The sequence below is a fragment of the Chelonia mydas genome, chromosome 10 (assembly GCF_015237465.2).
Source record: "Chelonia mydas isolate rCheMyd1 chromosome 10, rCheMyd1.pri.v2, whole genome shotgun sequence".
Classification (NCBI taxonomy): domain Eukaryota; kingdom Metazoa; phylum Chordata; order Testudines; family Cheloniidae; genus Chelonia; species Chelonia mydas.
In genome coordinates, this window is record NC_051250.2 from 44,053,883 (window position 1) to 44,067,064 (window position 13,182).

Genomic DNA, 13,182 nt, shown 5'->3' on the forward strand with positions numbered 1-13,182 from the left:
TGCTCAGAACACGCCAAGCAGCAAATCTAGGGGGCACGTGACCCTGCATGTCCATTCCCCCGCCCCCCCCCAGCTCTGGCCCAGATCATGGAGCAATTCCCGGCACATGAGCCAGTTCAAAGGCAGCCTCTGAGCCATTCAGCCCTCTGTGGGGGAAGTCAGTTTTGTCATGCCATGACTGAGCCTTCAACCCCATTCCAGTGACTCAGCGGGGTTCAAAGCCCTTCCTGGTTCAGAGGAGGGGGCAGGCACTCGGCTGCCGCTCAAGTGGACAGCAGGCTCCACGTCCTAGCTCCTGTTTAACAAAGATCATGCAAAGTGCCACGCAGTGGTGCCGGAGGGCAGCACACATGCAAGAGAAGCACAATGGCCAAGACAGCAATCCCTCCCCCAACCTCACCCCATTTTCTGAAAAGCTATGGAGGGAACATCCTGCTACCCCACGCTGGCAGCTCGAAGGGAGATTTACTAACCTCACAGGCAGAAGGGCTATTTACAGTTTCAGCCTCATTCAGCACCTACTGGACTGGACCAGGGAAGATTCATGGCAAAAGCCCTGCAAGGGCTATTTTCAGACCACTCTGCCTACGTGGCCTCTAGCTCTCACAGGTAGGAATACAATGCTGCTAGATTGACAATTCCTTCACTGTCCCGGGGCTGAGCTGTTTGTGTGCACGCAGCAGGAGCAGAGGAGACACCTCCAGATCAGGGAAGGTGCACCAGAAGTCTCACATTCGATTTTCACGTTGTTGTTTACCACTATCTCGTTTGCAATGCATGCTCTGGCCAAAAGTTACATTCTCCAGGCATCATAGAGAAAAGAGGCAGCAGCAACACTGAGGTACCATGCAAAAAGCAGCGATATTCAAGGAAAAGTTATGGATACAAGCATCAAATATCTAAACAGGTAAAATCCTCACTCCCTTCAAATACAGAGGATTTAAAACCACATCAATAAACAGCCTATTTGTAAAGCAAACATACTTAGCTTCTTCCACCACTTCCACCTCAGCCTGTGCTGTGATTGGTGCATTGGAGTGTGCCCCTGTTGGGTCGTCAACATTCAGTTCTCCATTGGTCGAACTGACCACCTGAAACACAAAACAAAAGCAGCTAGTAATGAAGTCTTTTGGCAGGGTTAGTTAACAGCTCACAATTGAGTGGTAGGTCTGTCCCGACAATGGACACTGTAGAAAGAACATGTGAAACCTACAGCATGAATACAAGGCACTTTCGACTGTTTACTCCTTCCTTCTGGCCACGGTACACCCTCCTAGAAGTCTGTAGGATTCAATGAGACTTCCCACAGCAGTGATTGAGTGCCAAAGTAGGCCTGTTCTCTACAATACGTTCTCCACAGTGCTCGTTTTTAATGGATCAAATGATGGGACTTCCACTGCTTCCTTTGGGAGGCTGTGCCACAATGTGTTTCTTATATTCAAACTAATTTTTCCTCGTTTCATCCCATGACTCCTACTTCTGCCCTTGTAATATCTGGTTATGTGGGACATTTCTGCTGAATATTTCCCCCCCCAACACTTTTACAGCAGATTTTTCTAAAGTCACCAACTTCTGAGTCCCAAGCTTTTGACTCCCAGCAGCTGAGAAACAGCTGAAGAGGTCAATACAAAATAGGTCTAAGTGTTTTGACACTAGGTAGCAAGTTATCTTGTGGAGGCAAAATGGATTCCTTAGAACTTGGATACCAAACTGATAAAGGCACCGTTTGAATATGGTACACCAGGAGCCTGAGCGTCAGTAACTCCTCTGCTCTTGTCACTGCTGCTGATGGCAGAGGAACTGATTTGGGAACATACTCTACCTCATTTTCCTCAGAGAACTGAATTCTTTTGCTTAAAATAATTTTCTTGTGGCAAGGTGTGTACTTGAATCCTAATTTCCATTTCCCTCCATATAATTCACATCATATGCTGCTCAACCATTCTCACCATTGGTGGTTTTAAAGCACCCAGTTCTCCAGCTCCTAAGAGTCCGAGATACTGTAGCCAGGAGAACAAGGAGGAGGTTCTGAGAAACTCAGTCACCATACTACAGCAGCTGCAACTATGATGACAATGATTATGGAACAGGTTCACTGAAGACCAGACTGTAGCTACTCTGGTTGACCCTCCACACTCGTCTGGAAAGCACCAAGGACTCAAGTACTATTGAAAACCTCTACAACTGCAGATTCTTGAAGTGACTACACATCCTGGCCAAGTGGTGAATGATGTATGATTGCTCCTACTCCTATTACCTTGTCAGAAGGCAAAGACAAGTACCATGCATACCACTTGCTATTATCCCACATTTAGGAAGAGTTAGAGATTGAGGTTGTAATGGTGATAACCAAGTCTGGGAAGTAGTATGGCCTACGCTGCTGTCAGATGTCAGGACTCATGGTGTTACCAGGTACTTCCTGTTGGGCTGGGATGACCTGATCACCAGAGACATTAAGTGGGGTGGAGGGTGGCAGGCCCCACCCAACCTGTGCCTAAACACTTTCAAATTCAGTGCCTTTCGCAAGTGTTGCTTCTCCGCAGATGCTGACCCTGGTGCTATTTACGCCTTCTCTGGTGCTGCCTCTTCTGCTGCTACTCTGGAATGAGCTGATTTATGTAGGGCCTCAGCCCCCCCCGTGCCCTGGAAGGTTTTGCTAAGGGTTAGTAGTTAATTGAAGCCAGCAGGGCCATCCCCTAGTTGTAATTTCTAGGGGCATGTCTACACTACAAACTTTTGCTGATGCAAGTGACATTGACACAAAGCCACCACAGGTAGCAAGTTAGCATATTGCTTGTGCAGGTGCATACTTGGCACCTTGTGTTGTCACAGCGTGTATTCGCCAGGAGTGCTTATGTCAAAGCACAGTGCGGTGTACCATGCAATGCACCATCCTGCTGTGCAACTCGCCACCTTCCAGTGCACTGTCTGTTTGGAAGTTCTTGCAATGCATGGTGGTCCAGAAATGAGTTGTGCAGGGGTGACTGGGAACAAGGGGTCAAGTTCCCATCATGCAACTTTCTCCACCCCAAAATGTCATCTCTATCCCATAATTTTTGCACCTATTTTGAAAATCCCATGAACCCACATGTGACTCATCATTGTCTGCCATCTGTGAGAGAAGCATGCAGCCTGCACAGCTCTGTACTCTTGCCATGAGTGTTGCAAGCACAAGACACACTTCAGTATTTGCAGATCCTTCAGTATTTGCAGAGTCGCAAGAAGAGCCATGGGAAACAGGGTGATTTCCTGGAGGTCAGATTGCGGTGGGACATAATGAGAACCAATTCAAGATTGTTGGTGGTGCTCAAGGAGCAGTTGCAAACAGTAGAATGTCACTTCTGGGCCAAAGAACTGGGCACTGGCTGGTGGAATCACATGTAACGGACGCTTGGGATGACGGCTGCAGAACTCTCGGATGTGCGAGGATCAGTGTGCCAAGCCCTCCCCAGCCCTCCAGTGCAGAGACACCAAAATGAGAGCTGCACGAACAATGGAGAAGCAAGTGGTGATGGCACGATGGAAACCTGCAATGCTGGATTGCTACCGGTCAGTGGGAAATCATTTTGGAGTTGGAAAAGCCACTGTGGGGGCCATTTTCATGCAAATTAATCATCTCCTGTTACGCAAGACTGTGACTCTCAGCAATGTGCAGGATATAGTGGATGGATTTGCAGCAAAGGGGTTCCCAAACTGCAACAGGGATGTGTACACATCTCTCTATTTTGGCACCTGACCACCTTCCCAGAGAGTACATCAACAGAAAGGGCTGTTGGATCCCCAAGGACCTTTTACCAACATCAGGGAAAGTGCAAGACACTCACATCTTTAGGAACACAGGACTGTTCAGAAAGCTACAAGTAGGGACTAAGCCTGGAGTTTGGGGCCTCTTAGGAATTGTGTGGTGCTTGGTGCACACCTATGAATAGAACACTGACAAAGTACTGCTGTGATGCTTGCTGTACATTTATGATTATTACACTCTTTGTCACTGATCCTGTGAATTGTGTCACAGTAAAGAAAGTGGATGCCTTTGATACCACCAGTCATTCTGCAACATATGTTGGGAACTAATAAAGATGAATTATTTTCCAAACAAGAGAGTTTTATTGAGTAACAAACACACTTCAAAACTTCTGTGCACGTTAAAAGCAAATTAATAAATTTAGTAGGATTTTAATGTAACAGAATTTAACAAAAGGAAAGGAACATTCATGTCCATTTTAGTTACGCACACATCATCCGTGGATCTCACAGGTCAGCGTATGTGAAGCTTTGTCATCTTTACTGTCCCTTGGTGTGCCATAGTAGGGGTAGGGATGCGGTCTCTGATGCCATGTGGAATATTGGGGGGGGGGTATAGGGAGATACTATATTGGAGTTCTCCATGGACTGCAAAGGGAAGCAAGCCTGGGACTACTGAAACTGTAGATTCACAGGAGCCTGTATTATCTGTGTTTGCAGCAGAAGCCCCATTATAAACTGGTGCAACTTCCTCTGACTCTGGGGCCTCTCTCCTCTCAGCTCTTTCCTTCTCCAGGCTGTCTGCAATATTCATCCTCCAGGTCCTCTGCTGACAGCCTGATGCAGCACTGACTTGCAGGATCTTGCTGAACATGTCATCAGAGTCCTCTTCTTTCTCCTCCTTATCTGACTCAGGCATTCTGAGAGAGTGTGGAGGGGATCCCTTGAAGGCTGCAATGGCAGCAGCTACAGATAAAACACAGAGGTACCAAAGTCACAACAAAAAGCGAAAGTTAAGATACAGATCTCCCTTCCTGTGCATGCCTGAAGTTTTAAACAAGACATGCTTATTGACACCTCTGCTTCGGAGTGCTTGTGCACAGCTCCATGCACAGATCCTGCTGTGATGACTACAGCCTGCCAGGGGTGAGGGAAATGAGGAAGGAATTGCTCAGTTGCATGAAATGATGAGTAACAAGATATTGGCACTGAATATTGGCACTTTTTCCACAGGGGATCCTGAGGGTAACAGGCACAGAGAACACAGCTGCTGCTGGCGTCCTGAAGCCACCCTGGCCTGTGTGCTGCTAGCCTGTGTACTGCAATGGTGTCTGCTGAAGTTATTGTTGACTGGTGCGGGAAACCGTCCTACTGCGGAGGAAGAAATAAGGCTGCCATCCCCAGAAAACTGCTGGAGAGGATTGCAAAGGACCTGCATGAAAGTTTCATTGAAATCTCTTAGGAGGATTCAAGAGACATCCCTAGGTACATAAACTGCTCTTCATGGCCCCCTGCCTAACTGTACAGGGGAATGAAAAGCAGCTAATGTTACCTGGCTTAATTGTACTGCTGCCTCTTCTAGTACCAGTAAATTAATGAAAAGTCGATAACTGTGTCCTGCTAAGTTGGGGGTTCCAGCAGAATAATGGGAAATAAATTTACACACTTTTCCTTCCCCTTCATCAAGCTTGCCCCTGCTTGACTGCCAGGACTGGCTGGAGTGCAGTGGAATCAGAAACAGGTCTTGGGTCACGGCATAACTAGACCCCTCAGTCGCATGTCCCCCATTCTCCTCCTCCTCGTCTTCGCTGTTCACGTCAGGGGCCTAAGACTCAGGCTCCTCAGAAGTATCCATGGTGGCATGTGGGGTGGCAGTGGGGTTTCTGTCAAGTATGGCATTATGTTCTTTGTAAATGTGGCAGGTCTGTGGCTTGGCTCTGGATCAAAGGCCTCCGTGACCTTCTGGTATGCCTGCCGCTGCTCCTTTGCTTTCACATGGCACTGCTGCTGATCCTTGTTATACTCCTTCTCCTGCACCCCTTGTGCAATCTACTCTGAGATGTCCACGTTTCTACAGCTGGTCTGTAGCTGCACTTGCACAGTCTCTTCTCCTCACAGACCCAGGAGATCCAATATGTCCTGTTTACTTCAAGCCAGAGCATGTCTGGAGCACATAACCATCATGGTCAGCTGGGCAGTTGCACACAACAGTGGAGAGCTGCTAGGTGTGCTCACCAAGCTGGACAATCAGGAAAAGGCATTTTAAAAATCTGCAGGGCTTTAAAGGATGGGGGGCCTTCTGGTCTCCGTGACTCCTGGGCAGTGAAGTTCACAACTGTGCCCAGAGTGGTCAGTGCCAGACATCGTGGAACAACTTCTAGAGGACTCTTATGGTTGACACAGATTATGTAGCATCTACATTCAAGCTACTTCAACCTCAATACGTCAACCATGGCTCAACACTGCTTAGAGAGGTGGTGTTACTATGTCGGTGGAAAGGGAAGCCTGGTGTGAGACAAATTTAAGTGTCAACTAGGTTGATGCAAGGTAGCTTATGCCAACCTAATTTTATAGCATAGACCAGGCCTAGGGCAGTTAAACTTTCTGTAGATGCTTTTCATTAAGCCTAACTTCTCAATGGGCTTGGGTTTTCTCTTTGTTTTTTACCCAGTAACAATTTACTATGTCACACATGGCAAATTCCTTCCAGGAAAAACAGCTGCTGTTCAAAAACTGACCCCCCTAGAAGACCCAGAGATCGCCAGGCATCAGTTGAGGAACTCTTTAGGTGACCATGATACAGGAATGAGAGTAGATGTTTATGGGCACAGCGGAGCAGCTCTGATTTCCACTAACAGGTAATGTAGAATCACAGGGCTAGAAGGGACCGCAGGGGTCATCTAGTCTAATCCCGGGAAAGATGCAGGATTTACCGAGTCTAAACTATCCAAGACACATGGCTATCCAGCCTTCTTTTGAAAATCTCCAGCGAAGCAGCTTCCACAACTTCCCAAGGCAGTCTGTTCCATTGTCCTACTGTTCTTACAGTTGGGAAGTTTGTCCTGAGCTTTAATCGAAATCAGGTAGAGATTTAAGGGTTGGCCACATGATGGGAGGAAGTCTCTGCAGAGATTAAGAGGCTGCAGTGACTAAGGGCTTGGCTACACAGGGAAATTTACTGGCATAACTATATTGGTACAATTATATCAGTATAGCTATACTGGTATAATGCTTCCTGTGGACACTCCTATTTCAGAGTAGAAGTGCCTTTTTTCAGTTTAGCTTATATCACTTTCAAACAGACAAGCTAAACTGGAAAACGGCACTTCTACTCTGAAATAAGAGTGTCCACCCAGGGTATACCACTGGTATAGCTGTAGTGGTATAATGTATGTCTATACATATTCCTTGTTTAGACAAATGCTGAGTCAATGTAGAACAGAGCCACATATATCCTGCAGACACTAATTCCTCATCCCAGCTTTCAATTTCTCAGGTGCCCAGAGAATTCTCTAAGTGAAAAGATGCACTAAAATGCTGGACTATAAAACACAAGTATCAGCAGCAAAGATTTATACCTCAGCAAGAACTGGTACTAAAGCTGCAAGCAGTCTTTCCACACAGAAGTTCTCGGGAAGCTTGAAAGTTTCTAGATCTCTTAGTGCACACCTATAAAGGGGACTTATAAGCATGCCATATAGCGTAAGAGTCACCTCATGGCCAGTCTGGCTGAGACCTGCATGTGGAGAATAATATCATCCTACCCAGGAGGAGATTTCCGTAAGCAATGATTAATTTACTGGTGGTATTACTCTCTCAGTAGAGTCTGTAGTTTGCACTTTCAATTGGGATTCTACAGCATTCCGAGAACTCTAGGAAATAACTTCACCTCAGAATCATTCTTCAGCCAATGAGAGACCCTATGTGCCATTTTGGCTGGTGAGAAGCAACACCTTTAAAATACCTCCTGAAGGAGGATGCAAAGGATTCTGTATGGCATAATCATAACCGTGTGTGTAGAAGCACTGTATTTGGCATTTGACAAGTGTTTACTCTGTGCTGCACATAGTACCCTACCTAGAAGGAAGGAGGGAGAAGAACAGCATGCAGTTCCACAGACCAGCATACCAGTCCTTTATGACTGAATATTCAAATAGCATTTTTGTAAAACACCTCCATATATCAGCGTGAATTAAGAACAAACTAGTTCACTGTGTGATGTGTATAACGCTTCTGAAGAATTTTCAAAAAGTAACAAGGCTCAATTCCTCAAAGGCTCAGACCTCTCTCACTCCCTCCAGTTCTGGCACACACCATGGAAGAAATCTCCTCACATTCACTTCTATACATCCAGTTCATATGGCCAAGCCACAGCTTGTGTCACAGAAACCAGAACTGAACATGCCAAGCAGCTGTCACCTAACAGCCATGGCTAAAAACCACGAAGGAATTCAGTTCACCACTAAAACGAGCATTGATGGTACACGGCTCTCCTTATGCTTTAATGGCTTGTGTTCCGTCATTTTAGATATAGAGGCCAGGAGGAGGTTGCATTAAATGCATTTTGCACTTGTTCCTCCCTGTCACTAGTGTAATAAAGCTAATCTTAGCTAGGCTGGAAGGCAGTAAGAGATAGCTGATTTATGAAAAAGAAAATTCTTTTCCACTGATTCGGAACTACGGAGTTGTGCATAATGTTAACCTTTATAGTGTTTACTACTATTACTCATTCCATCTTCATTACCACAGTTTATTACGTCGCTTGTTGCATCCTAGCTCTTAAGCAGCCACAGCTCCTGCCCCAAAGAGCTTACACTTTACATTTGTACGACACTTAGCACAACTGGGCCCCAACCCTGACTGGGACCTTAGGCTGCTTCTCAAATACAAACAAACAATTATGAGGTAATACACTGGGGAGCTGGAGAAATACAAAGTCAACAGAACCTCAACGTAGCATCACTGGCTGTGATGCCATTTAGTGACAGTATTTTAATGAGCTTCTCTCATCAGTCTGAAGGGAAAAGTAACTGTACATCTTCCTCCTACTAGCCATTCTACAGTCAACCCAGTGATGCCCCTGGATATATCTCATATCAGATGCATTCAACCATCTGCTCAGACACAGTCTACATATAAAAACTGAAGAAGAGCAGTAACTTTTCCTAGCACTTTTGTGCTTGTATGCAACAACCCACTTCGTTTTATGTCAATTGTCAGTTACATACCTAATTATGTCTTATAGCTTAATTACATCATTTTGGAGAGTTGTATAGTCAGTACACAATCCCATTCCGTATTCTCTCCACTAGTTATGAGTGTAAACAGGAACAGAATTTCTTCATATACACTAAACTGTGATTAACAGTTTATCTGACAATCAAGTTTTGGTAGATAGCTCCATGTATCTTATTTTAAATAATTCCTGGTCGAAAGATATTGCAGGGACTGTAGCAGTAAGCGGAGTTGACCAGTCATTGGTCCTCTTGGGTGTCATGAGACTGTAGTTTAAGCATTAAGCTACTGCAGGACAGGGCTTGTCTGCTTGTGAAGAGCACCCAAAAAGCACAGTTGCTTTTGAGTGCACACAGTTCTCCTGTTCACAGGAATATTGTAGCTGAGATTCAATGAGACTTCAGGAATTTTAAGCAGATTCTAATGGCAAAGCTGTGCAGGTCAGGAAGAGGTAATACCTGTACTGATCCCCCATGCCGGTCTGCAGCCAAGTGAGATGTCAGGTACGAGGTATTTGTCTGCCGGCTTGGTTGGATCTCCCACTCTCCTCGGCGGTCTGATGACGCTGTCTGCTCAGGCATTCAGAAGCATGACAGCAAGAGATGGAAGGAAAGATAAAGGTGAGCCCAGGCAAAGCAATGAAAATATATTAGTTAGTGGGGTTAGTTCACTGAAAAAAGCAAGGCATTTAAAGAACATTTAGGTTGGTTAGAAGTTCATTTTACCAAACACATTGCACGCTTGAGAGCAGTAAGTGTTGGAGAGGATTAATTCAACCCAGCAAATGGAGAAATGAATTTTCAGAAAACATCTGAGCTACTTCAGTGTGGGTTCTGTTTAAATATTTTGACAAAGGAATTTATAAACTAATGAATGGAACTGTAACGTACTTTTAACTAGGCCTGTCAGGACACAGACGCTACAGCTTGTCTGCAGTGGGGTCAGACACACAAATCCAGCCTCCACAGAACATAGGGCTTTTGAGCCCAGGAGCCCAAACTACAAGATGTTTGATGAGAAACCACGTTTATTATACCAGGAGCTGGTTTCAAAACACACCCAATAATGCAGAAAGAAATGTGCTCAAAAGTTTTCACACCTACTTTGCAAAAGTGTGAGTTTTGCCTGAAAACAAGCCCTAGTAAATCAGAAGTTGTTATAATGTTCTCTTCTTCCAAATGGAGACAAAAAGTACTAAACTAGTCAAAGAGGTCAAAGCCATTGCTTTCAGCTATCATTACTTAGCAGGAAAGTTTCGTAGGCTCTGGCTACACTATGAGGCTTTTAGCGACACAGCTGTGCTGTTACAGCCATGCTGCTAAAAGGCACACCGTGTAGCTGCTGTTTGTTGAGAGCTCTCCTGCCGACAAAAAACTTCCACCCCCCATGAGTGGCAGCAGCTTTGTCAGCAGGAGAGTGCTCCTGCCAACAAAGCGCTGTTCACACTGGTGCTTTTCGTCTGTAAAACTTTTGTCTGGGGCGGGGGGGGGTGAGTTTGAGGGTTTTTTTTTTTTTTTTTTTTTTTTTTTTTTTAACATCCCTGAGCAACAAAAGTTTTGCCAACAAAGTGCCAGTGTAGACAAACCCTTAGCTACTCCTGAAACGTCAAGTATTAGCCACTAAAACAGAAGAAACAATGGCTTGCTCCATAATGGTAAATCATATGTTCCCATAAAAACAAAGGTCTTCTCTATGCAATATGTGGCCAATGCATCTATCTAACCGTGGGAACTATCAAACCAGTGTGTTAAACAAAAGTAAAAAAGCATCAGTAAGGAAAAAGAGAAGGACTGGTTGGAGAGAAGAATGGAACGCTATTGGTACACACTCCATCTAAACAATCAGGGAACATACAGAAAAACTGACCTCTCTCAGTGCTCTTCATATACCTTTGCAGAAATTAATATAACTGGACAATGGAGTTAACAAAGCATAACTTTTGGGAAGAGAGATACAAGCTACATCTAAAGACTAATACTGCACAAAGAGTAGACTCTTTGCCGGGTCACATGCTCTTTCTGCCCCAAGTGCAATCAGTACCTCTCACAAAGTAGAACTAGCTCAAATTAATGGTGAGAGACTGTTGTGCTTGGTATCCGCTTATAAATATAGCGCTTTACTAGGAAGCTTAATTCAGCTATCTGAACAACAGAGATGGAACGTTCTCTAAACTGGAGAAACTAATTCAAATACTTCTCAATGCTCTCAGGGCTTGTCTACAGGAACATAATTTGTGGCCAACTGGCTGTAAATTTACACTGCATTAGTGTACAGCATACTAAGTGCCCATGTGGACACTGCTGCTGGGCACTAGAAGTTCCCTAGTGCACTTTAATCTACTCTTTCAAAGTGGTGTAGATCAAAGTGCACTAAGGAGCTTCTAGTGCACAGCAGCTGGGGCCACTTGGACACTTAGCATGCCGTATGTGAGCGTGGCCTTCATTTACATCCCAGCTTGCCATGAACTAAGCATTCATTTAGACCAGTGGCTCTTAACCTTTCCAGCCTACTGTACCCCTTTCAGGAGTCTGATTTGTCTTGCATAACCTCAAGTTACACTTCACTTAAAAACTACTTGCTTACAAAATCAGAAATCAAAATACAGATGTGCCACACCACACATTACTGAAAAATGGCTTACTTTTTCATTTTTATCATATAATTATAAAATAAATCAATTGGAATACAAATGGTGTACTTCCATTTCAGCGTATAGTATATACAATAGTATGAACAAGTCATTGGCTGTGTGAACTTTTAGTTTGTAGTGACTTTGCTAGTGCTTGTTATGTAGCCTGTTGTAAAACTAGGCAAATATTTAGATGAGCTGATGTACTCCCTGGAAGACCTAGGTGTACCCCTGGTTGAGAACCACTGATTTAGACAAGCACACAGCAGTAGACTACATGAAAAGTCAGCCAATGAAACACCCGTTAGCTGTATTACTATCACCACAAAACACACACACACCAGTGCTACTAGGGCAGGACACTTGGTATTCCTTTCATGAGTGTCACATACACCATAGGGCTTCAGAATGTATAGACTTGAGACTAATTTGTATTTGATTTGCTCAAGTTATATGGTTTCCATCCTCTCTCTCTTCAATGAGGAAAAACAAACAAGGCTCTGGACTTTCTGAACTTGGTTCTGTGGAGGTAGTAGTGGACTGACTGCACATATCTGAAGCAGTGAGGGTGTTGGCCATATGTGAAATCTCAGACAAAGATGGTAGAATACTTTCTTGTTCTGATATGAAATGTGACTAATACTGATGTAGGTGAGGAATGCTGAGACGAAGTCCTGAGCAGAGAGCTGAGACTGAGGTCAACTGATGTCTGACTTGAGTTTTCAGATTCCCATAGCATATGGACAATTAAGCACAACTTTATTAATGAAAAGTGAAGGTGAATGAGAAAGGTGCAGTTGAAAATGCACGAGAACCAGCACTAGTTCAAAGAGGACAAATGAACTCACTGTGCACCTGAAAAAAAACAGTCCGGAAACAAAAGATCGGGGTTAACAGCTCAGACTGCTGTTGCCTGAAGCTGGAGGAGCAGGGGAAGACCTTTTTGAAAGCCATCTATTGAGTATGCTGTGATTCACAATTCACAGAATCAAGAGGTCTGGTTTGAAATACGCTTGGATTCTGTTGTGAGGTAAACAGATGGATATTATTGTACAGTTTGATTTTGGACGACACAGCTGTAAGAAACTTGCTTCCCCATACTCAAGCCCTAGGGGGTTATGCTCTCCAGTATGCACTCCAGTATGGGGTGAAAGGAGAAGGCTCGTGCCAGAAGAATTGACTGAAGAGGATATTTTACTCTAGTGTCCAGAAAAAGTTAACACTCTCATTACAGATTTATTGGCAGAAGAGAGTCTGGTGAGACGCTACTTCCCTGGGCAATGCCCTGGATAAGTTAAAAGTTGCACGTATTACTAGTCTTGTGGGGGTTTTCCTCCCAAAACTCGAATGAACTATTTGCAGTTTCCTCGAGAAGTGGCAATATGGAGCCGATAAAGACATGCACCTCAGGAGTCTTCCCCTAGGACTCAAAGTACTTCTGAAAGGGATCAAGTGGCTAGGAGTGTTTGCATTTTAAAAACATTGTGGAGACTCTAAGGGTACATCTACACTGCATTAAGAGACCTATGGCACCGAGTCTCAGAGCATGGGTCTGACACTGGTGGGAGAGAGGG

General features: G+C 44.6%; 1 protein-coding gene across 10 annotated transcripts in view; it reads right to left on the reverse strand.

Annotated features, from left to right (window-relative positions):
• Positions 1 to 13,182, reverse strand: part of CSNK1G1 (casein kinase 1 gamma 1) — a 266,160-nt gene that overhangs the window by 12,169 nt on the left and 240,809 nt on the right. For 7 of the 10 annotated variants that reach the window (XR_006284098.1, XR_005227197.2, XM_043523201.1 and 4 more), the window contains 2 exons: positions 9,438 to 9,548; positions 985 to 1,091 (listed from right to left, as the gene is read on the reverse strand). Coding sequence is in view for 8 of the 10 variants with exons in the window: in XM_043523201.1 (XP_043379136.1) it covers positions 985 to 1,091; positions 9,438 to 9,548 (218 nt within the window). In the remaining 2 variants the exon portion in view is untranslated. The remainder of the gene's footprint in view (positions 1 to 984; positions 1,092 to 9,437; positions 9,549 to 13,182) is intronic. The other 3 variants (XM_043523202.1, XM_037911576.2, XM_037911575.2) reach the window with 1 other exon arrangement.